Source organism: Theropithecus gelada, chromosome 15 (genome assembly GCF_003255815.1).
Source record: "Theropithecus gelada isolate Dixy chromosome 15, Tgel_1.0, whole genome shotgun sequence".
Lineage (NCBI taxonomy): Eukaryota > Metazoa > Chordata > Mammalia > Primates > Cercopithecidae > Theropithecus > Theropithecus gelada.
Window position 1 is genome coordinate 66,841,900 of NC_037683.1, and position 23,297 is coordinate 66,865,196.

General features: G+C 39.6%; 1 protein-coding gene across 1 annotated transcript in view; it reads left to right on the forward strand.

The window, feature by feature from the left end:
- FREM1 (FRAS1 related extracellular matrix 1) overlaps positions 1-23,297 on the forward strand; it is a 166,505-nt gene that overhangs the window by 74,461 nt on the left and 68,747 nt on the right. The window contains exons 11-18 of the mRNA XM_025359692.1: positions 4,636-4,832; positions 5,507-5,597; positions 6,284-6,451; positions 10,163-10,371; positions 12,724-12,817; positions 16,571-16,823; positions 21,527-21,721; positions 22,799-22,984. Coding sequence (XP_025215477.1) covers positions 4,636-4,832; positions 5,507-5,597; positions 6,284-6,451; positions 10,163-10,371; positions 12,724-12,817; positions 16,571-16,823; positions 21,527-21,721; positions 22,799-22,984 — 1,393 coding nt within the window. The remainder of the gene's footprint in view (positions 1-4,635; positions 4,833-5,506; positions 5,598-6,283; positions 6,452-10,162; positions 10,372-12,723; positions 12,818-16,570; positions 16,824-21,526; positions 21,722-22,798; positions 22,985-23,297) is intronic.

Below are 23,297 nucleotides of genomic sequence, written 5' to 3' on the forward strand. Positions count from 1 at the left end.
GAAATTTTTTTTTTTTTTTTTTTTTTTTTTTTTTTTTTTTTTTGAGGCGGAGTCTTCACTCTGTCCCCCAGGCTGGAGTGCAGTGGCACCATCTCGGCTCACTGCAAGCTCCGCCTCCCGGGTTCGCGCCATTCTCCTGCCTCAGCCTCCCGAGTAGCTGGGACTACAGGCGCCCGCCACCGCGCCCGGCTAATTTTTTTTTTTTTGTATTTTAGTAGAGACGGGGTTTCACCTTGTTAGCCAGGATGGTCTCGATCTCCTGACCTCGTGATCCGCCCGCCTCGGCCTCCCAAAGTGCAGGGATTACAGGCGTGAGCCACCGCGCCCGGCCTCAAGTCCTTTTATAAAGATCACTAACCCATTCATGAGGGTGGAGCCCTCATGACAGTCATGGCAACCAAGATAGAAAGAGTTCATGGGGCAGGCTTTTGTAAAGACTCATGATGCCAGGCAAAGTACCATTTCTGGACAGAGTAATTAATAGCTTTTCCACAACCAATCATGGATTATTGTAAAAAAGAAATGTGATGATAAAAGTTGTTTGGTGAGTCCTCCTTACCCTCTAGCATGCTATAAACCTCTGAGTGTAGTTTTAAGACTTAAAATCTCAAACAGGACATGTTGACTTTATTCAGTTTGCAAACATTAATAAAGTGCCTCCTACCTATGAAAAAATTGTGCTAGATGTTGTGGAGATACACAGATGAATGTAATATTAAGCACCTACTATGTGCCAGACATTTTACCTACATATTAATATTTGATCCTGATAACAACTCTGTGAGATTGTTAGTATTATGCTTAACTTACTAATAAGAAAATTGACCCTAAAAGGATAAGTAACTTGTTCAAGGTTAAATAGCTGCTAGTAAGTGGTATACTCAGGACTGTAACTGTACTGTCAAATTCCATGTGGTTTACACCATATTGTAATGCTGGTCTCATGGAACTTTCAGTCTGGGAGAGAGACTCATTTGTAAACTAACTAGTAATACAAAACAATGGAATAAGTATGCTAGTTGGGGGATACTTAAGTTTGTTTAATCTGCTATAACAGGATAAATGACTGCATAATTTAGAAATAATAGAAATTTATTCAACACAAAAGAAGAAAGTCTAAAATCTCATTTAGTATATATTTGTGTACTCAATCAGGTATGGATGAGACTTCAGGTACAACTCATCCTGAAACAAAGTTCCCCTCCAGCTGTGAGTACATAAAATCAAACAAGTTACATGCTTCTAAAATACAGTGGAGGGACAGGTATAGGATAGACATTCCTCTTCCAAAAGGGAGAAATAGGAAAGAAGAAAGGATCCAAAACTCAACAGGGCAAATGACATTAAGTCTTGAGGCTTGTGAATCATCTTCTTTGACTCTATGTTCTGCCTTCTGGACATGCTGGGGTAGGGTTAATTCCACCTTTATGGCTTTTCTGGGTATAGCCCATGCAACAGCTGTCAGAGTTTGGCGTCAGGTGCCTGAGGCTTTCCTAGATGGCATTGCACATTGGTGGTCTCTGCGGTGGCCCTGACCCCATGGCTCTGCTGGGCATTGCCCTAGTGGGTGCTGTCTGCAGCAGCCCTGCACCTGAGGCAACTCTGCCTGAGTCCCAGGGCTCTCTGAGGCATCTCTTGAAATCTAAGTGGAGGCAGCTCTGTTTTCACAGCTCTTGCACTCTGCACACAAGCAGAGTTGGTATTTGTACCAAGGCCTACTGCTTGTGTTCTCTAGAGTGGTGGCTCAAGTGGTTCCTGGGCCTGCTTGAGCCACAGGGACGATTGCATCAGAATGCAGGGAGCAGAAACTTGAGGCAGTGCTGGGCAGAGACCCCACAGGTCCCTCCCTTGAAACCATTCTGTCCTCAAGGCCCTGGCGTTCTGAACCTGTGATGGGAATGGTGGCCTGTTGTCTAAAATACCTTCAGGGTCATTTTTCCATTGTCTTGGTAAATAGCAACTGGTTTCTTTCTGTTCATACTAATCTCTTTATCATATAGGCACTTGGTCACACGTTTTGTGGCCTCTCCTAAAGATGCTTTTTTGTTCTTTATATGGGCAGGCTGAGAATTTTTCCAGTCTTTAAGTTCTGCTTTCCCTTTGATGAAAAATTCTGGCTTTAGTTCATTTCTCCCTTCTTGTATTTTACTATAAGAAGTCAAGAAAAGCCATGCAACATGCTCAACTCTTGCTTGGTTATTTCTTCCACCACATATCCTACCTCATCCCTGCTCAGTTCTGCCTTACATAAAGTGTTAGAACACAGGCACCATTCAGCCAAGTTCTTTGCCACTTTATAACAAGATCTTTCCTCCAGTTTCCAATAAGACATTCCTCATTTCCATCTAAGACCTTATCAGAAGGGCCTTTACTTTTGTATGTCTACCAATGTTGTGATTATGACCACTTAGGTAATCTCTAAGAAGATTGAGGCTCTGTCTATAGCCCACCTCTTCTGAGTCCTCACCAAATTGCCCTTTATGATCTATTCACAGCAATATAGGCTTTTTCTAACACACTTCTCCAAATTCTTCCAGTCTGTACACATTACCCAGTTCTAAAGCCACTTTCACATTTTCAGGTATTTCAGTACCTATCTCTGTCTTAGTCCATTTGAGCTGCTATGGCAAAATACTTGAGACTGGGTAATGTATAAATAATAGAAATTTATTTCTCACAGTTCTGGCAGCCGGGAAGTCCCAGACCGGGTTGCCAGCATGTTTTGTGTCTGATGAGGGCTGCTCTCTGCTTTCAAGATGGTGCCTTGTTGCTGTATCCTCCAGAGGGAACAAATGCTGTGTCCTCACACAGCAAAAGGGATAGAAGATGAATTCATTCCCTCAAGCCCTTTTATAAGGCACGAGTTGATTCATGAGGGTGATTAGATGCTCATGAATTCAACCTCGTGGTCCAGTCACTACTAATGGCCCTGCCTCTTACTAATTTTGTGTTGGGAATTAAGTTTCAACATAAATTCCAGAGAAAACACAAACATTCAAACCATACCAAGGGGTAAGTAAAATTCATGAATAATTCCAACTGAAAAACTGGAGAAAGATCTAAGAAGAGCCTTTAAGGGTGAGAAGGACTCAGATTGCTGGATAAAACAGGAGAAAAGCATTCTCCATTGAAGAAGCAACATGATCCATGGAAGTATGGTCGAGGACCAGTACATGGTCAGTCCATTGTGTGCAATTAGAGTGTTGGGTTGATTTTAAAAGGTAGTAAAAGATGTTGAAAGGTTGCTGGATGGTGGCTCACGCCTGTAATCCCAGTACTTTGGGAGGCCAAGGAGGGCAGATCACTTGAAGTCAGGAGTTCAAGACCATACTGGCTGACATGGTGAAACCCCATCTCTACTAAATATACAAAAATTTGCCGGGTGTGATGGTGGGCGCCTATAGTCCCAGCTACTCAGGAGGCTGAGGCAGGAGAATGGTGTGAAGCTGGGAGGCAGAGCTTACAGTGAGCTAAGATCACGCCACTGCACTCCAGCCTGGGTGACAGTGCGAGACTCCTAAAAAAAAAAAAAAAAAAAAAAAAAAAAAAAAAAAGAGATAAGGTTGAGAGAGTGTATATGGAAAGTCTTGGATGCCATGCTAAGGAGTTTGGATATTCTATAAATAATTCCACACTTTTTGAGCAGTTGTTTTAAGATTTTTTAAGGGGTGAATTAACTTATTTGATTTGTACTTTTTTGAAGATAACACTAGAGGTATGAAAAGTCTAGATTAGCTCTTGGATTTAGGGCTAACAGACAGCTATTGCAATAATGTAAGGATGAAATTATGAAAGGCCAGTAGCAATGGGAATGACACTTGGGCGTGGGATGTAGAGTATGGTCACTGCATAGGAAATTTTATAAATAGAAACTCTGGGACTGGGTGATGTGTTATATGTGGGTGGAGAAGGAGGAACCAAAATTCATGTCAACGTTTCTAAGATTGATGACTGAATGTAGGGAAGTATCAAAGAAAGCACCGGTTGTTGGTAGAAGAGAGATGTAAAAATAAAACCAAGAACATATTTTGTGTTTTATACGCCCATTCTGTAGCACTCATGACTGGATTCACTATAATTGTGAAATATATATATGTGTGTATATATTTTTATATATATATTTTTTTGAGATGGAGTCTCATTCTTGTCATCCAGGCTGGAGTATAATGGCGTAATCTCGGCCCACTGCAACCTCCTCCTCTGGGATTCAAGCAGTTCTCCTGCCTCAGCCTCCCGACTAGCTGGGATTACAGGCATCCACCACCACACCCAACTAATTTTTGTATTTTTAGTAGAGACAGGGTTTCACCATGTTGGCCAGACTGGTCTTGAACTCCTGGCTTCAGGTGATCCACCCACCTTGGCCTCCCAAAGTGCTGGGATTACAGGGGTGAGTCACCGCATCTGACCTGTAATAATTATCTTCTTAAAATATAATATTAAATGAGTAAAAGATTTCCATTTTTTGGCCCACACTCTTAATAGCTCCTGAATCATTTGACAGAAGTGTATTATAAATGACGTTTTTGAAATTATCTTAACTGTGACTAGGTGATTGTGTGGCATTTTCTTTGCCTTTTTTTTTTTTTTTTTTTTTGGTATTTCAAATTAATGGTACAGACATTTTTATTCCAGGTGGCAACAATCCATATCACTCCAGTGGATGACCAGCTTCCAAAAGAGGCTCCTGGAGTTTCTCGGCATTTGGTTGTCAAGGAAACTGAGGTGGCCTATATAACTAAGAAACAGCTACATTTTATAGATACAGAATCGTATGACAGGGAGCTGGTCTACACAATAACTACTCCTCCATTTTTCTCCTTCAGCTACAGGTATCTGAAAAGTCAGCATTTGGGCTAGTTCTAGGATTACAAAGTTGAAAGTGTCAGTATATAGAAATATATATGTAGTACTGTGGTTCACTTGCGCCATTGGTCAGGGTTGAAATTATACTCAATTAAGTGTTTACTTTTATCTCAAACTTACCTCGTATCTCCCTTTGAAAGCTGTATTAGTGGGTAAGTGATCTGCAGCTTGTCGTGTCTTCAGCATTGGTAGGCTTATAACAGTCTTTAATCCCTTTTTGAAAGACAATGCTTATTTTTCTTTTTAGTACAATTTATTGAGATCTTCCTAACATTAGTTTTGCATATTACTGCCATGAAATCATTGCATTCTATGATCTCAATCCAGAAAAATGGCACGAATATATGTTAGATTAGTATCGTATGCATGAGAGCAGGAAAGCATTTTTAACATGAGTGTAACAATTCCCTTACATGATGCCAAGCAAAAGATTCTGTACATACATTTTGCAGTCATGATAAGGATGACATTGATGACACTGGACTTAATGCTAGAATCTCCAAACGTAAAGAGAAAATATAAAGATAGAGCACCTGATTTCTTCCCACAATGAAGTCTTTCAGTTTTTGATTCTGGGCTATTTGATTTCATTTTTCTTACCTAAAAATGAGCTGATGTGTTCCTCTGTATTTCTCTTTAGACACTTGGATGCTGGGAAATTATTCCTGGTGGACAGCATACCAAAAGTAGTTAAGAATCCTACGGCCCTGGAGCTGAGGTCATTCACTCAGGTATGAGGATATGTTGAAATGCTGACAAACATGATGCAAGTGTGCACTTAGAAGGTATGGCATGCCTAGTGTTGTGCCTGAGAATGTTGGCCTTTGATATCCACAAAGGCTTAATGTCTTTATACTTGCTGCTTGTATGTTTCCATTAAGCGTGTGGCATCTATTTCAAAGTACTTGATCAAGTTAAATGTGGTTTCACAATCTCTTCAGTAATTTTACAAAACAGACTTTTGTATTGTTTTGCCATCAGCAGTACTGTAATTTGGGTATCTGGTGTATACGTATTTATTTCACAAAATTCAATTTATTCAATATCTTACTGTGTTAGTTTCCAAGGGCTAACAACAATATACCATGAACTGGGTGGTTTAAAATAAACCCCCAGGACATAAAGGACTATGAGCTTTATTTTCTCATAGTCCTGGAGGCTGGAAGTCTTAAATCAAGGTGTTGGCAGGGCCATGCTCCTTCTGAAACCCCGTAGGAGAATTCTTCCTTGTTTCTATTAGTTTGGTGCAAAAGTTATTGTAGTTTTTGCCACTGAAGTCAAAAAAGAGCTTTTGGTAATCTTCAAAGTGATGATGGTGGCATTTACAATGTTCAACATCAATTAACATGATGGTCCTCTAAAAGCTTTTGATCCTTGCAAATCAACACCCACATATCCATCTCAACTTACTTTGCAGCATGCTGTGAACTATATGAAAGTGGCCTACATGCCCCCCATGCAAGACATTGGTCCCCATTGCAGAGATGTCCAGTTCACATTTTCCGTCAGTAACCAACATGGCGGCACTTTGCATGGGATCTGCTTTAACATTACAGTCCTCCCAGTGGACAATCAAGTTCCTGAGGTATGTACAATGTTCTACATAGAGGATGAAAAGGAGGAAAAGAAAGGAGAGACTTGAAGACCTACTGGAAATGGTAACTTTCCTTTAGGCTAGTTTTTTAAACTTAACGAAAGAAATTTCCATCTATGGTGTAGTAAAAAAAGAAAAAAAAAAAGCAGGGGGAAGGGGACCTTTTACCTCCCATGGGACTTCTATGTAAAAGGTGAGGTTTTTCAGTTACTAAATTTAACATTATTTTCAAAGCTTTATCAAATTCTTTTTTACTTCCTCTTCTTTCTGCTGAGTTACACATGTTGATCAAGGGAAGGGGATTAAATTATGGGTCTCTTAGCAACTGGAAGGGCTTATTTACCCTCACTGAAGCCCAACTATGCTGCTCTGTAATCTAAAGAAGCTCTTTAATTTTCCAAAATGAATTAAGATGGACCCTTGTTGTACTTTGTCCCACTGCCCAGTGTTTGTGTAAGCCTTAAAAGGACTTGGGTCTTTCATTAGAACCAAACTACAAAGGCTTTGCTACCTTGTGCAGTTTATCTGTGAAGCTGGGATTTGTATTGAGAATTTGTCCCATACCTACCTGGTTCCCCTGCCCACCTTCAGAATGCTAGACTTAATTAGGATGGTCATTATTATTCTTATTATTTCCCTTAAAAGCAGGAAGACAAAATAACATTACCCATTCATTATGATCCAGAAGGGACCAGAACCTACGCATGCGTCATCCTTAAGGAAAGAGGTCACCCCACCAGGTGCCTACTTGGACTATAGCCTGCACTGGTATTCTCTTTCCTGACACCTCATCATCTGTATACCTGCCCAAGGTTGTGGGGCAGAGGTCTTACCCTGAGGGCCTAAAAGGGCTGTCCAACCTGCAGAAGTTTTGATGAGTGTATTAGTCTGTTCTCAGGCTGCTAATAAAGACATACCCGAGACTGGATAATTTACAAAGGAAAACGGTTTAACAAATTCACAGTTTCACATGACTAGGGAGGCCTCACAACCATGGCAGAAGGGGGATGAGGAGAAAAGTCACCTCTTACATGGTGGCAGGCAAGAGAACTTGTGCAGGGAACTCTCATTTATAAAACCATCAGATCTTGTGAGATGTATTCACTACCATGAGAACAGTATGAGGGAAACTGACCCCATGATTCAGTTATCTTCACCTGGCCCTTCCCTTGACACATGGGGATTATTACAATTCAAGATGAGATTTGGGTGGGGACATGGCCAAACCACATCAATAGGTCAAAACGATATATGAGAATAATGAATTGCTAACATTTAAAGATCAGAAGATTGTCTATCAAGGCTGATTCCTAGCTTCCCTTGAAACTCTGGCAGCTCTAACAAAATTGAACCCGCATACCCCACAGCAGCCATTGCATAGGGCGTGCTCTCCAGCCCATCTAAATCCCCACCCAACTCACCACACTTATTTCTATCACTGGCCTGACCTCCCACACCTGTGGACTTGCCACCTTTGGTAGAAAACGTGCCAGAGGGCTCACACGGAGGATTTTAAACTAATTCCATTCTTTGACAGCTTTCCTATCAGGAACCAGATCATATTCCTGGTGGTGAAATAGTTTAGAACACCTATGGAGTTAACTTGATAAGATTTTATTCAGACCATTCTTTTCTATGTATGAGATACAGGCCATGAAATGGCCTAGCATTAAAGAAGCCAAAGCTTTCTCTAAAACAATCATGGAGAAATGCTCTTTTATGCAAAGTAATTCAAGCCTCTTGCTGGAGAAGGATGATCTGAGGAGGAAATTAAAAAGTGTAAAGGAAAAAGTTCATTGAATAGTTTTGAGGAGTTGGGGAAAGAATGGCAGGGTAGCTTCCCTTTTTAAAATTTTTACCTTTTACAGTATATGGGGCAAATGAAATAGTCCCTCAAAAAACTGAGGATATTACAAATAAAATTAAATTAGCAGCTTCAGTGAGACCCACCACAGGAGTTGTTCCCTGATGTAGAATTCCTGCAAAGAGCTGCCTGAGTGATAACTACTGGAGGATGTTGACACCATGCTAACCTGAGTCCCAGAAACCTGAGCACTGGATTTGGACAAGAACTAAAAAGCTAATGACTGATGAGTGGGGGGAATTAGCCTTATGCTTTTATTTTTTTGAAAGTTGCCCTAAAATATATATTTTAAAAAATCATCCAATATAGCAAAGTTATATTCCTTGAAACATTGGAAATTGAAGATTCCATATTGGGATACTAATTCAATACAGCTCAGAAAAATGAGGTTGGCAAGCTTGGACCTTTGTTCAAAGACAACGCTCCTCTCTGAGTTAGATCTCCCTCCCTTTCTTTCTCCTACAAACAGTGAAAATATAGGTTCAGCAAAGTGAAAGTGAGACACTTGGGAGGGGTCAGGTGGGGGTAGTTGTAGGGAAGGAAGTCTATGTTTTTGCATCGGTAGTTGATTAAAGAATAGAAGGCAGCAGTCTCAGAATTGTAGGTCTCATAATTTCCATGATGCAAGGGGCTGCCCTTGTGGCTCCATGAATGCCCCACGTGGCTGTGGCCTGGAGTTGGTAGCAGCACTGTGCCCTGGTGTGCAGAAGGACAGAGCGGGCTCTTGAGCAGAGGCTGCAGCTTCACTTGCTTCCTTCCCTTTCCTCTGCCAATTTGTTGTCATCCTCCTTTACCAGCTCTTTCTTCAGGAAACATCCTTCCTGCTGGGACCAGCAGCTGCTCTGAGAAGAATAGGTGCTTACTAGGAGAACTGCTGCATCCTCCCATGGGCAGGGCACCTCACCCTAGACCACCTGGGAGGAGTCCTCAGAGCCCGTGATTTGGTACCCCACTGTATCTGCTTGCTTTCACGTCTGCATAGTAATACAAGAGTGGGGGTAGAAATAGGTTAAACAAAGTTAGCAGGGTTTCCTCCTGCAGGATCTCAGAGCCTTGTATATGCTTATGTCCCTTATAAACCTCCATGGTGAGGATATTGTATGTAACTTTTTTCTAGACTTATTTGACCATAGAGCACTTAATGTCCCCTCCCAATGGGGTGATAAAATATCCCAAGCCATTTAACTTGCTTTTTACTTACAAATGAATTATTAGTCGAGCTGTGAGTTTTTCTATTATAGCAAATTATCTTTGTGGCTTTAATATTTAAATCTAATGTTTGAATAAATCTGTTTCCTCTGGAATCTTCAATTTTGTCACACTACTTCCATTTCTAAAATATTCACTGTGACTGAAGCTTTAAAGCTCCAATCATTTCCCAAGCCTTTAAGAATTTTTAGAATGAAAAATAGATGCAACCTTTCCTCCAGGGGAATTTGACAAAGATTTTGTGTATTTTTTAGACTAAGCTGTATGTGTATTGAACAGTGTTGGGAATGGACGTGAGGATGAAAATTATTATTTCCTCAGTTTAGCAGCACAGGTAGTAATGATTGCTGATTCTACTCTACAGGCTATACAGTAAATGAAAAGTAGATACTTTCTGTCTTAGAGATCTGCCTTGCTACCTTGTAACACATTAATGCTTAGAATCAGAAATAGTAAAAAAATATTTTTCAGTCAAAATGTCTAGCTATGAACTTATCCTCTTACCACATTCTTGAAAACTTAGCTGGCGTGTGAAGATAGTACTGGAAGCTTTACAGGGATGTAATGAACTCTGTCTTCAGGGGTCTTGGAAAAAGGCTTTGAATATTTCTTTCCTTTCTTCGCTCTAGGTATTCACCAACCCTCTGAAAGTGACTGAGGGAGGTCAATGCGTCATCAGCACAGAGCACATTCTGATTTCTGATGCAGATACCAAGCTGGACAATATTGACCTCTCCCTGCGGGGACTGCCTCTGCATGGAAGGGTGGAGCTGAATGGATTTCCTCTAAATTCAGGGGGCACTTTTTCTTGGGGCGATCTCCATACCTTAAAAGTTAGGTTAGAACATTTCATGGCTTTTTTATTTACATGCTTTAGTTTCTTATCTAGATCAGTTGTGAGGCAGAGTAAGAGAAAGAAGTTTGTCCAATTTCTTCAAGGATACCAACATGCCACTTAACACACTCAGTGGGTCAGTTGAAAATTACAAATGATCAGTTTTTTCCTTTCCCTCCAGACATTTTATTTCCGTCTGGCTTGCTATACCAGTGGAAATAACTTTATGGATATTTGAACAATAAAATTTTAATTGCCATGAATATTAAATTGGCGGTAACTGCGCATATCACAAGAGGTAATAGTCAAACTAGATAAAGAGAGACTGAAATAATCTGTGAGGCTAATGTACATAATTGAACTTGTCTCCCGGAGAAACAAATTTCATAACCCGGAAACTCTGGGATAGAATTCTGTTGATCAATGTCCTTAAGGTAACCTTATTCCATTCTACTAGGGCAGGGATCTGCAGGCAAACAAGCAGGGTGAGCTGAGTAGGTAGGGCGTAAACGAATACTTGAGTCTCCAACAGGGATGGCACAATCCCTGGCCTCATGGTCCTAGAGAAGCTGCCCTCACCTTAAGGTCTTTCGTTTCCTCTACCTGATACAGTTCTGTACGAAACTTTTCTACAAAATCTAGTGAAACAACTTCTCTGGAAAACAATACAAGCTATTCAAAAGCAATGGTCGGGTAGGCCCACACACTAACTTCTCACTTGTAAATTCAAGCTGTAAATGGTAGCATTAGCCCGTAGATAAAGTATGATAGAGGATATTATACATCAAATGCTTAGCTCTGCATTTGACTAGAAAGTTGACCAGAAACTAAGGTTTGTGTACAAGAAGACCAGTTTAATCCTGACAGTTCAGTTCCATCATTGATTTACAGTCCACTATATCTTGATCGTTTCACTTGCACTCCTATTCTTGTTAAAAAAATTTTTTTTTGAGATTTCAACTCTCAGCTATCTGTTAGAGAGCCCGGTTTAGGTCATTCTTGCTAGGGAGTGAATGATGGATAGGAAAAACAGTGCCAATATTTGCTAGAACTATCTGTTCAAGCTTACTGTCAGAGGCTTACAATTATGTTTTTTTTTTTAATTTAATCTTCATAGTAATCAAGTCTGACAAGGTATCCATTCTCATATTTTAATTGAAGAACTAAGCACAAAGAGGTTGAGGAATTTGCCCAAGTTCATTCAGCTACTATATGGAGGGGTCAGATTTTGAAAGAATATCTGCTTGACTCCAGTCATCCTTTGAATGTGTACTCTTAGGGCCATTTGATCTTTTAGGGATTTCACCATAGTAAAATAGAATTAGCACATTATCACTCATCAACATAGTTTTGATGGAAATTGCAGGGAGCATGGCAAAATAAAGCATAGCAGGTAGTGCATAAGAGGAACATGGAGGGTGGGGAGGATGTGGGACTTCCCCATCACAGGAAGGGAATCCCCAACCTGAGTTGCTACCCAGCCTATGGGTGAAACGAGTCCTCAGAAAATATCTTTCAGCTCTGATTTTTTCCCCATAGTTAAAGATTATATATGTTCAATCTATTATATTATTTTTAATACAACTTTTATTTCCCATTCCTAGGACTCACTGATATGTTTAAAATTTGGCTCAGTTCACTTCAGCAGCTCCTTAGAACTTTCCAAGCATCACTGCAATGGGCTGGAGAGTATGTGGAGAGCCTAGAATTAGACAATACCTTCAAGAAATGTGACTGAGAATTAATGGAATATAGGACCAAGGCTAGACAAAGGAAAGGTATTTTTTAAGTCTAAGAGAGATTTAAGAATCTATATAGATTGAGAGGAAGACAGCTAGTCACTAGAAGAGGAAAGATGACAGGAAAGAGGCAATACATAATTAATTGATCAGGGTTTTAGAGAAAAGCTGAATAGATCCAGAGCACAGGTGGAAGGATTAGCCTTAGGAGTAGAAAAGGGGAGAGAAAAATCAAATCCACAGTGTCCCACTTTTCCTCATCTACTGCTCAGTCTGAGGGTTCTCCTGGCCCTAGTCAGTGTATTCTGCAGGTGGACAGACCTATACCAAATGGTTCCTGTTGTCACAGTGGCACTTGAAGGGCTGCTTTTTAATTTGAGGACAAATTAGAAATGCATATAGCACATTTTTTCCAGAGTGGAGCAATTTTACATTCAAGAATATATGAGTAGTTAAATATGTGACTTCAGGATTATGTTGGGTTTTTGTTGTTGTTGTTGCTATTTATTTATTTAGTGAACACATGGCCAAAGCCTTGGAAGAGCTCGTGTGTCATGCATCTCAATTTACTCTCACACTGTTCCTAAGAGATTAGTGACAAATATTATCCCCACAGGTATCAACATGATGGATCTGAGGTTCTTCAGGATGACATACCCTTGGAGGTCACTGATGGCACAAATTCAGCAGAATTTGTTCTACATGTTAAGGTGGGTAGAAAGTTTCCTCCTTGAGTTATTGTCTTAGTCTGTTTTGTGCTGCTATAACACAATACTACAGACTGGGTAATTTATAATGAACAGAAATTTGGCTTATGACTCTGGGGGCTGGGAAGTCTCAGACTGGGTAGCTGCTTGCAGTGAGGGCCTTCTTGCTGCATCAACCTGTGATGGAAGGGCAAAAAAAGAGCAAGAGGGAGCCAGACACTGAACTATGAGCCTTTTATGATCAGCATTAATCCATTCATGAGGGTGGAGCCCTCATAACCTATAAACCTCCCACCTCCCAACACTATTGCAAGTTTTCAATGCATGCTTTTCTGGGGTCACATTAAAATCATAACAGTCATATAGACACAGGGCATCTTGTTGGAAAACTCTCAGGTCCTGACAGAACTTGAAACCCACAGCCTCCAAAGTGAGAGAATACCTGCTTCAATCCTTGTATGTCTCAGGCCTGCCAATGGAAACCAAAGTTATAATGGTGAAGTAGCCATACTATATTATTATCTCTCTCTAATCTATTTAAAGACAGAATTACTCTGACTTCAAACATAGATATTTAATTTAAAAAGTAATTTATTCTATGTATAAATTATTTCTAATATCTTTGAACTATAAAACTCAGAAATACTTATTTAGTGGTGGGGCAGGTTAGGCTAGTAACACTGGGGTTTTCCTGTTTACAGAAAAAGCCGTTTATGTGTGTGTGTGGTGCTTCTTTGTGAGTTCCTATACCATATAGTCCTAGCATGAGTGTTTGAGATCATATTTCCCCCTCTTGACAAATGAAGAAAAATATGCACATAAAATTTGAGTGCAGACCGGGCAAGGTGGCTCACACCTGTAATTCCAGCACTTTGGGAGGCCAAGGCAGGGTGATCGCTTGAGGTCAGGAGTTCAAGACCACCCTGCCCAATATGGCAAAACCCTGTCTCTATTAAAAATACAAAAATTATCTTGGCGTGGTGGCTTGCTCCTGTAGTCCCAGCTAGTTGGGAGGCTGAGGCAGGAGAATTGCTTGAACCTGGGAGGTAGAGGTTGCAGTGAGCCGAGATCATGCCACTGCACTCCAGCCTGGGCAACAGAGTGAGGCTCTGACTCAAAAAAAAAAAAAAAAAAAATTTGAGTGCATGGCCGAGGGACTTACAGAAACCCCTTGAATTTCTTTGTTGAGTGGCATGCAAGTCCAAGAGCATAACTCAGAGGGTTTGCAGGTATTTATATTTGGTGACAAAAGAAGGTATGAAGAAAAATATACCATGTTCCCTGAAGAGCCACTAATAACTTTCATTGTACTAGATTATTTATTTCTGTTGGAATTTTTCAGATCTTTGTGATATGAAATCATTATTATATTGGTAATAATAATGTCTTTGTAAGGTATTTTAGTTAGTGACTAATAAAGAATGTTCACATACATCTATAATTTTAAGAAGCAGTGAAGGAGTTATCCCCATTTTATAGCTAAGGATATTTAGGTCCAAGAAGTTTCAATGACTTGCCCCAAATCATTGACTAGACAGTGTAGGCTTGGGCTGGCATCTCCACTCCTAGTTTCCTAGGTCAGTGTTCTTTCCTCCTCACCCTGCCACCCTTCTACATCGCTAGGTGATTATGATGATCATACTGGCCAGCAGTTCCTGTGCACCTCTCTGTGACAGGAACAAGGCAATCTCTTCCTTTCTTTTTCCCACTTAGTCCTCATAATGGCCTTTGGGGTCTGAACAAAGAGCAGTATGTTATTGCAGCTTCAAAAAGGACAGTTTTCTTTGTTGGCAGACTTACAGAGAGACAAAGAATTTCTGAGTTACTTTTTTTTGTCTGAAAAGCAAATTTGTGGGAAAAAACCCCCAACCCTATCTTCCATCCCTGACAATAGGCAGTGCATTTTGGGAAAGCAATCTGTTTATTGTTTCTTTTTAAACACAAGAGGATGGTCTTTAAAAGCCAAACAGAGGCACAGCCAATTTTTGGACAAGTGTTTGTGATTTTTTTTTTAACCCAGAAGGAATATTCTTAATTCTATTGCCTTTGGACTTTATTTTCATTTGAAAGCTGAGGCTCTTTTGTGAACTGCTGCAAGATGGTCATCATTGAATTCGTTGGTGATATTCCTCAGAGTCAAGAACAATACTGGAGAAGGTCTTAAATGAATTCACTCAGGGGACTTGAACAAAGATGCTTTTCCTTAATAAGCCAATAGGAAAGTAGAGAATATTGTAGGCTTTTAAAATCTTTAATTAAATAACTAGCCTGGAGCTTTCGTTACCCATTCCTCTATCCATTAAAGGAAGTATCGAAACAATTTCATGTATATTTGTTTTAGAGTTGTTAGCCTGTTTAAATAACAAGGTAATCAGGACATATATGCATAGTTGCATTCACTCATTCATTTATTCAGCGAATATTTAATAAGTGCCTCTCTTTGCCAAGCCTGAGGCTAGATGTTTAGAATACGATGATGAGCAAGACAAACAAAGTCACTGTTCTTCTAGAGGTCACAGGCCAGGGATGAAGACAGGCATTAAACAGATTATCACTGAAATAATTGAGTGATTAAAATGTAGATGGTGCTATACATAAATAGGATGCTAAAAGTCAGTAAATAATAGAAGCCCCTAAATTAGCTGAATAGTCAAGGAAGGATTTCCTGAGGAATCCCCATGTAACCTGATGGAGGAGTTAACCAAGCAAAGAGTTGGGGAAAGAATAGCCAGGGGGAAGAGAGATGGGCAGTGGGGAGAGAGATGATGCAGAGACCCTGTGATGGTGGGGAATGTGTGTTGGGGTAAAGCTGGAGTGGAGTGGCAAAGGCACCCCATAGCATGGGATAAGGCTGGAGAAATCCTAGCAGAATCAATGAGAAGCCCCTGAAGGTCTCTGCAAGGCAGTGACTTAAAATCCACATGTTAAAAAAGATCGCTTTGGCTGAGCACTGGGGAAGAAGGTGTAGGGTTGAGAGGATTTGCAGGGCAGACGTGGCAGCCTTGCAGCACACACCAAATTATGGCTGTGAACTCAGAGGGGGATTGTCCTCACTCCGTTTTAGAAGATATGCTTTTCCAGATTTCTACACGATCTTTTTAAATTTAGAGTGCCAGTGTGATGTTGCTTTTCTTTCCTTTCTACTTGGAGTTTTATTTTCGTGAAAGTGAGAGAAAAACATTTTGTCAAGTTGAAAACTGGCATTGATTGAATAGTTACGGAGTTTCATATTTAACTCAAACTGTTTGAAATGCAGCTGCTGCTTATTATAAGTTCAGAGAAACTTCCTGGGTGGCAGGAAGTTGAGGGTGGAGGAAAGCTTAGTAATCACCAAGTAATTTGAAACAAAAATAACTTTGATGCAGTAAATGAAAATGCCTCAGACCACAAAGACCAGAATTCTTCTGGAATATGTGTGAATTTAATGAAAGAGCATAGGGGCTTTGGCGAAAAATGCCTTATATTACATTTGTATTTTGTCTGTCTAGAAACAAATGAGAGTTTTGAGTCCTAAACCTTAACCATATTCTCCCATTCCTACCTAAACTGTCTCTCACATGGGCATTCCTTGCAAGATGGTTTACATGGGAAAAGTTAAAAGATGCAGATTGCTTGGCCAAATTCCACGGCTGTTGTTTCATGTGTCTGTAAGATCGAAAATGCCTGTCATTCTGACTATGAGCAATGGATTACCTGTCAAAGAATTTGTCGTTTCTTTCTTTTTCTGAAAACATGCTTTCCTTCCATTGCCTATAGGTATTCCCTGTCAATGATGAGCCACCAGTCCTAAAGGCTGACCTCACGCCTGTCATGAATTGCTCAGAGGGAGGAGAGGTGGTCATCACCTCTGAATACATTTTTGCTACTGATGTGGACAGCGATAACTTGAAGTTGATGTTTGTGATTGCTCGAGAACCTCAGCATGGGGTGGTGAGGAGAGCTGGAGTCACAGTGGATCAGTTCTCTCAGGGAGATGTTATCTCAGAGGCCGTGACATACAAACACACAGGTAAGCAGCAGCATGGTGACCAGTGAGGGAATGCAAGCAACATGAAGAGTCTCCACTCTTCAGTGTGGGCTCCCATAATCAAACAGTCATAATGCCTGCTTCCATTAAAAACAAGAAGCAGCTTCAGCCTGGCCTCTGTTTTTCCAGCATGATCACCATATATGGAAGTATTTCTGATTGTGTTATTGTAATGAATTTCATTATAATGAATTTCAAACAGTGGAGAAAGGGCACATGTTACTTGCTGCTTTGTTCCTGACACTACCACACAGACCTTCTATTCACCCTGTGATTCTCCTTAGCCTTTTTGGTCAGTTTGACCATCATAGTTTGTGGATCTATAAATCATGACAGAAATGCCTGAATTAAGCTCCTAAAGTATTTATATTATTAATTTTCAAAGCTTACTTATCACCAACTAGCTCCTAAGAAGTAACTGGTCTGCTTTTTGAGTTCCTGAAAAGCAACGATAATGTCTTACCCTATATGTAACTTGCCCACAGCAAATGACAGCATGAACACAGGTTAGATGTACAGAAAATGTTCGTTTATTAGCACTGCACTTACATTTTCAGCATGGCTTTATTTTGTCACCCAGGTGGCATTTGTTCCACTAAAAAATATTAATTCAACATCTGTTATCTTCAGGTTATAGCACTGAGCACTGTGGGGTACACAGGAATATGACCTAGACTCTGCTATGAAAGACTTTGAACTTAAATGGACAGACCAAACCCATTTGCTTGCAAAGATAACAGTGTGACTGACACTGACACACCGCACATCATCACATCATCTCCCCTTGCACATCTTCTGAGGTCTAAGTTGGGGACACTTCCTTGGTAACAATGCTGCATATTTCATCTGCTGGCTTTTGCTGTTCTCTAGTGCAATTTCCTGTCTACTCATCCATATGCCTCTTTAAACTGCAAGTTCCAATGCAGGAAGTGTGATCAAGTATGTAAGGCCAGGTGAGTGGTATAGGAAACAAGAACTTTCAGAATTCAAATCATTTTCTTTTTTGAAGAAATTCAAGCAGTGAAGCATGAAAGAAATTCAAGGAAGAGGAATGGAGATAGCGAAGGATTAATTCAGAGATGGGAGAAAACATTTTGAAATAATATTTGTCCTATATACTTTGGAAAACAATGATTTATTGGAACACCAGATGTCTTGTGACCAGTTAGTTAATAAGGGACATTTTAATCACTTCACCAGACATCTTTTTTCTTTAAATGGTATCTCTCTATCCTCTTATCTGTGTTTAGTCTTAGGAAAGATTTCATGGGTGATTTCCTTGTCCTGAGGAGCATAATTCATATGTTTGATGTCCCTCAGAAGTTCACAACGAGGTACTTGTTTTTTATTTCCACAATGGGTCTGAGATAGACTGGCAGAAAAGGGATCCAAAGACCAATGACTGTTATTTATTGCTTAATTATTTAACATCTCTGGCAGGCTCGTGCAGCACAGGTAAATTAGGCGTAAGAAGAATCTGTCTTCTTTTCCAGTGCCTGTAAGTGCTAAACAACAGGTATACAGATTTCTAAATCTCCTCTAGTGTAACAGCCATAAACAGGACTGTTAACTAATTAAAAAAAAAAAATAAAACCCAGTAGGACTTTGGGGCAAATTATTTCAAATAGGTGGCTTTTGGCTATGTTACTAAGTTAGAAGGAATACTCGATTCAAAGGGGATTTTGGTATTTGAATGTTAACATTTTCTTGTAATGATTATTCACTTACTCAATTGGTAGTTCCTCAGTCCTGTGCTGGGATCAGGATAAAGAGCCACAGTCTTGCAGGATCTGAGGTTTCAGTGAGTTTTCTGGCCCTTCTCGTGCTTCTACATGTTGATTTAGAGGTCACTTAAGAATATTTTATTAGCATTACTTTATTTGCTTTCTGTAAGTATAAAAATAATACATGCTCATTGCAGAAAACTTGGAAAGAATGGAAAAGTACAATAAAGTTTTGAAAAATCACCTTATTTTATATCTAAAAGAGTTACTGTTTATATTTCAGTATTATAGTATTTTATTCTCTTTATTCTGACCATAATTTTAACATAGTTGCAATCATGTTGTACATGCAGTTTTGCAGATTACTTTTATCATTTAGATTATCACCTCAAAATGTTTATTAAAATACATATTAAGTGTTAGAAAGTTATAAATATGTTTCAGTAAGAGAATAACATCTTACTATATAAAAATCTATTATTAATTTGCTATTCTCCCAATTAACATTATCTGGTCCCAGCTACTTGGAGGCTGAGGCAGGAGGATCACTTGAGCCCAGGAGATGGAAGCTAGAGTAAGCCATGATCATGCCATTGCACTCCAGCCTGGGCAACAGAGTGAGACCCTATCTTCTCTCAAATGTTTTTTTTGATAACACTATGATTAACATTTGTAAGTGCAAATCATGTCCTTAGGCTATATTCCATTTCAAGGTAAAGAATTTCACTACCTATGTTGCAGTACATAGAAGTTCACTACCTATTTAGTGGCTTAATATTTGGCCTGCTTTCCCAGCTATTTCTGTAAATATATCCTATGCTTCCATTACAGAGAAATTATGGTTACTCAATTTGCTATTTACCTTCTCTTTTTTTAAAGCTGTCTTCTCTTTCTAGAGTGACTTTTAATTTCTCTCCCCCGTTGCTTCTCCCTGCAGATCTTCTGTCCCATCCCCCAGTGTTCTCCCTTATCTGCTTGGCAAACTCTTACTCATCCTTTAATGCTCAGCACAAAGCCAGCAAAAGCATCTGGAAACTTTGCTGACTTTCCTTGGCACGTATGCCCAGCCCCTACGCCATTGTCAGCTAAAACTCTCATCTTCTTTCACCCTCAGCACCTTGTACATGATCAGGCTGGAATACATAAAATTGCCATTTAACAGGTAAAAAATGATTTAATAGTAGCAATTTCATGTTGTTCTACATAATACATACATACATCTGTGCTATTCTGACCACACTGCATTTCCTTCTCTACCATTAGACTGTATCAGTGCCTGACGTATAGTGGATCTTTTGACATTTGACATTCTTTTGAAATGTCTTTTGACAGTTCCAAAACGTGTGCCCTTTTCTCTGCTGGTGTGCCGGAAACACTAATTATCACATAGTAGGTATTGAATAAATATTTACTGAGTGAATTACTAATGAACACATTTTTAAGACAATTTGCATTTTAGATATATGAATAGGTGAGAGGTCTCTTATTTTTGACTCTTTCTCACATTGACAGCTGATTGTTTCTTTTTAATTCTCTCAACTTCAATTCTGTTTTTCCTTTTAAGCCCAGTTTTCTCATCCTTTGAGCACTTGGTTGCTCAATAATATCATCTCTAGATTTTCCTTGTCATTTTTAAACAGGGGAAATAATGGCAACCACAGAACTCTGCAGATTTGACCAGTGTCTGGTGAAAAGAGAGGATGTCCCTGATCTTTTGTACCTTAGGTTCATCAAAATTCCAAACATTAATTCCTCCCTGTATTAGTCCATTTTCAGGCTGCTAATAAAGACATACCTGAGACTGGACAATTTACAAAAGAAAGGGGTTTAATGAACTTACAGTTCCATGTGGCTGGGAAGGCCTCACTATCATGGCAGAAGGCAAGGAGGAGCAAGTCACATCTTACATGGATGGCAGCAGGCAAAGAGCTTATGCAGGGAAACTCCCATTTTTAAAACCATCAGATCTCATGAGACTCATTCACTATCATGAGAAAAGTGCAGGAAAGATCTGCCCGCATAATTCAATCACCTCCTACTGGATTCCTCCCACGAAATATGGGAATTGTGGGAGTTACAATTCAAGATGAGATTTGAGTGGGGGCACAACCAAACCACATCAGTCCCTTCTTGAGATTTTCATGGTGATGCATGAGAATTACCAACAGCACATGTGCAAAACTTTTCTGTGTCCTGGATAGCAAGCACTCTTACTCCATGCCCTTAGTGGGTAACCCAAGAGCAGATTGCCCTGTTGCTGATAAACTATGTAATACTGACATTTTCTTCCTTCTTCCTCTCACTGTCTAAACTGGGGACACTTTGAATCCCACAGATGTAAGACCTAAAGAGTGAAAAGAAGAAAACGAAAATAAATGTCTCTTCTTTTCCACAGACTGTTGCTATTTTTAAAAACATCCTGACTAATATATAAGAAGAAGAATATTGAAAGAAATGGCAAAAATGTGGCCTACTTTTGTGTTTCACCTATCCAACATCCTCTTTTCTCATAAGTGCTCTGTGGTTGATGGTTGTTCATTTAAGGTGGTTAATGCAAATGGAAAGACAATTACCAAAGAGACAAGGATGCCTTCTCCCTCTCCCTGAGGTTGGCCATAACATGAAATGATTATAAGGGAAGAATGAAACCTTCACTAGTGAATCTTCGTGCCCTTGTTCATTCATGAACTGTCAGACCCTTGTTAGCCCAGTTTTGTCCCTCCTTATCATGATAGATGGCTGGTAGGGAGTTCACCAGAGGCAACAGATGGGCAAGAATTTTTGCATTATTTTCATGATATATTTAATTTCATAGTGATAAAGTTGGGCTTTACATTTATTTTATCCACATAATATTTTTTCCGTGCCATTTCAATGCTTGTAGAAGAGGTGTGAGTAGATTTCGTCTTGGTATTCTGTATTTTTAAAAAGTAAGGTTTCAGCTATAGTTGTGTCTTCCAGGTGGCGAGATTGGCATGATGCCTTGTTCTGACACCATTACATTGGTGGTTTCAGATGGAGACGCTGGCCCTTTTGTGAATGGCTGTTGCTACAATGGACCCAATCCATCCGTTCCTCTTCATACGTCCTTTCCAGTATATGATCTCAACATCTCGGTATACCCAGTAGACAACCAGCCACCTTCCATTGCAATAGGTGATAATGTGTTTTTCTGTTCCAGTACTATTGTCTGACCTAGTGTCATACTTGTGGTTCAGCGAAATAATATATTTCACTTATAGTCGAAAAAGAAAACCACCATACGGAATTGTCCTTCAATAATTGCCTCAATACAAATTTGTGGAAAACCCAAATCTGTTAAGATTATAGGGCAAAAGAATTTACATGTTTAAAAATTTAAATATTTCTGTTTGGAGAGATATGTGTATTGGGGTGTGTGTGTGTGTGTGTGTGTGTGTTGGGACAAGGACAACATTGCAATCCTCAAATATTCTGATTTTATTTCACATGGGAAAATATAATTTGCCTGCTGAAGAGAGAGTAATTTATTTTATCCATAACAATTTCTATTAGAACAGGATGAGTATACCAGAGAGACCATTTATATACATTTAACCTTATTTGCTTTTTAGAAAGTCATCTCTTCATAGGCATTATGTATATGTTCTGTCTCTCAGAAAAAAATATAAGCATATGTATGAATGTTATTGTAATTTGCAGACTATCTCCCAAGCAGTGTTCTGGAAAGAAAGCTTTATCCCAGCAGAATAATTAAGCATCAAGGCATGAAAAACATCTTCGTTATGAGCAATTCATAATAGCTCTCAGGCAATTAACGCTCTGACAAACAGAGGTACCAATTGATCTTGAAGAGTACATAAACTACGTTTAGTGGCTGAACATTAAAACAGTTTGGCAATTCGTACTTTCATTTGTCACTTCCATAGAGACACAAGGGAAATCAGAGTTCCCTGAGAATGACTAAAGGGCTATGCTGGAGCAGTTAGTATTTCTGCTGTCTTTCCATTATTGTCTGGCTTGCCTGTTCAAGAAAAAAATATAATTCCATAAGTCAAAGTAAATTCACTCATCACCACTCAAGATTTTCACTTTAAAGAGAATTATGCCAATGAAAATGAACATCTCCCATGGAAATGTTTTTGCACATGGGAGGCTTCTCTGAATTAGAATTTCTGTCAGTGCATTTTGTCCTACCTAGTCTGTTTAAAAGTTTTCATGCTAAGTTGTAATTGTGTTTTTATTTGTATTCAGGTCCCTTGTTTGTTGTAGATGAGGGCTGCTCAACAGCCCTTACCGTTAACCATTTGTCCGCCACTGACCCTGACACTGCATCAGATGACTTGGAATTTGTTTTGGTTTCTCCTCCCCAGTTTGGCTACCTTGAAAATATACTCCCTTCTGTGGGTTTTGAAAAAAGCAATATTGGCATAAGTATAGGTAAGTAGTAGCTTCATGACCAACAATGACTCCCTTCCTTGTATTTATGGATGTGATTGGCTAGGTCATGCTTAATAACTGGGTAATGACTTTCAAAATGTTTAAAGCACCAGGCGTGGTGGCTCACGCCTGTAATCCTAGCACTTTGGGAGGCCAAGATGGGCAGATCACCTGAGATCAGGAGTTCAAGTCCAACCTGACCAACATGGTGAAACCCCATCTCTACTAAATATAAAAAATTAGCCAGGTGTGGTGGCACATGCCTGTAATCCCAGCTACTTGGGAGGCTGAGGCAGGAGAATTGCTTGAAACC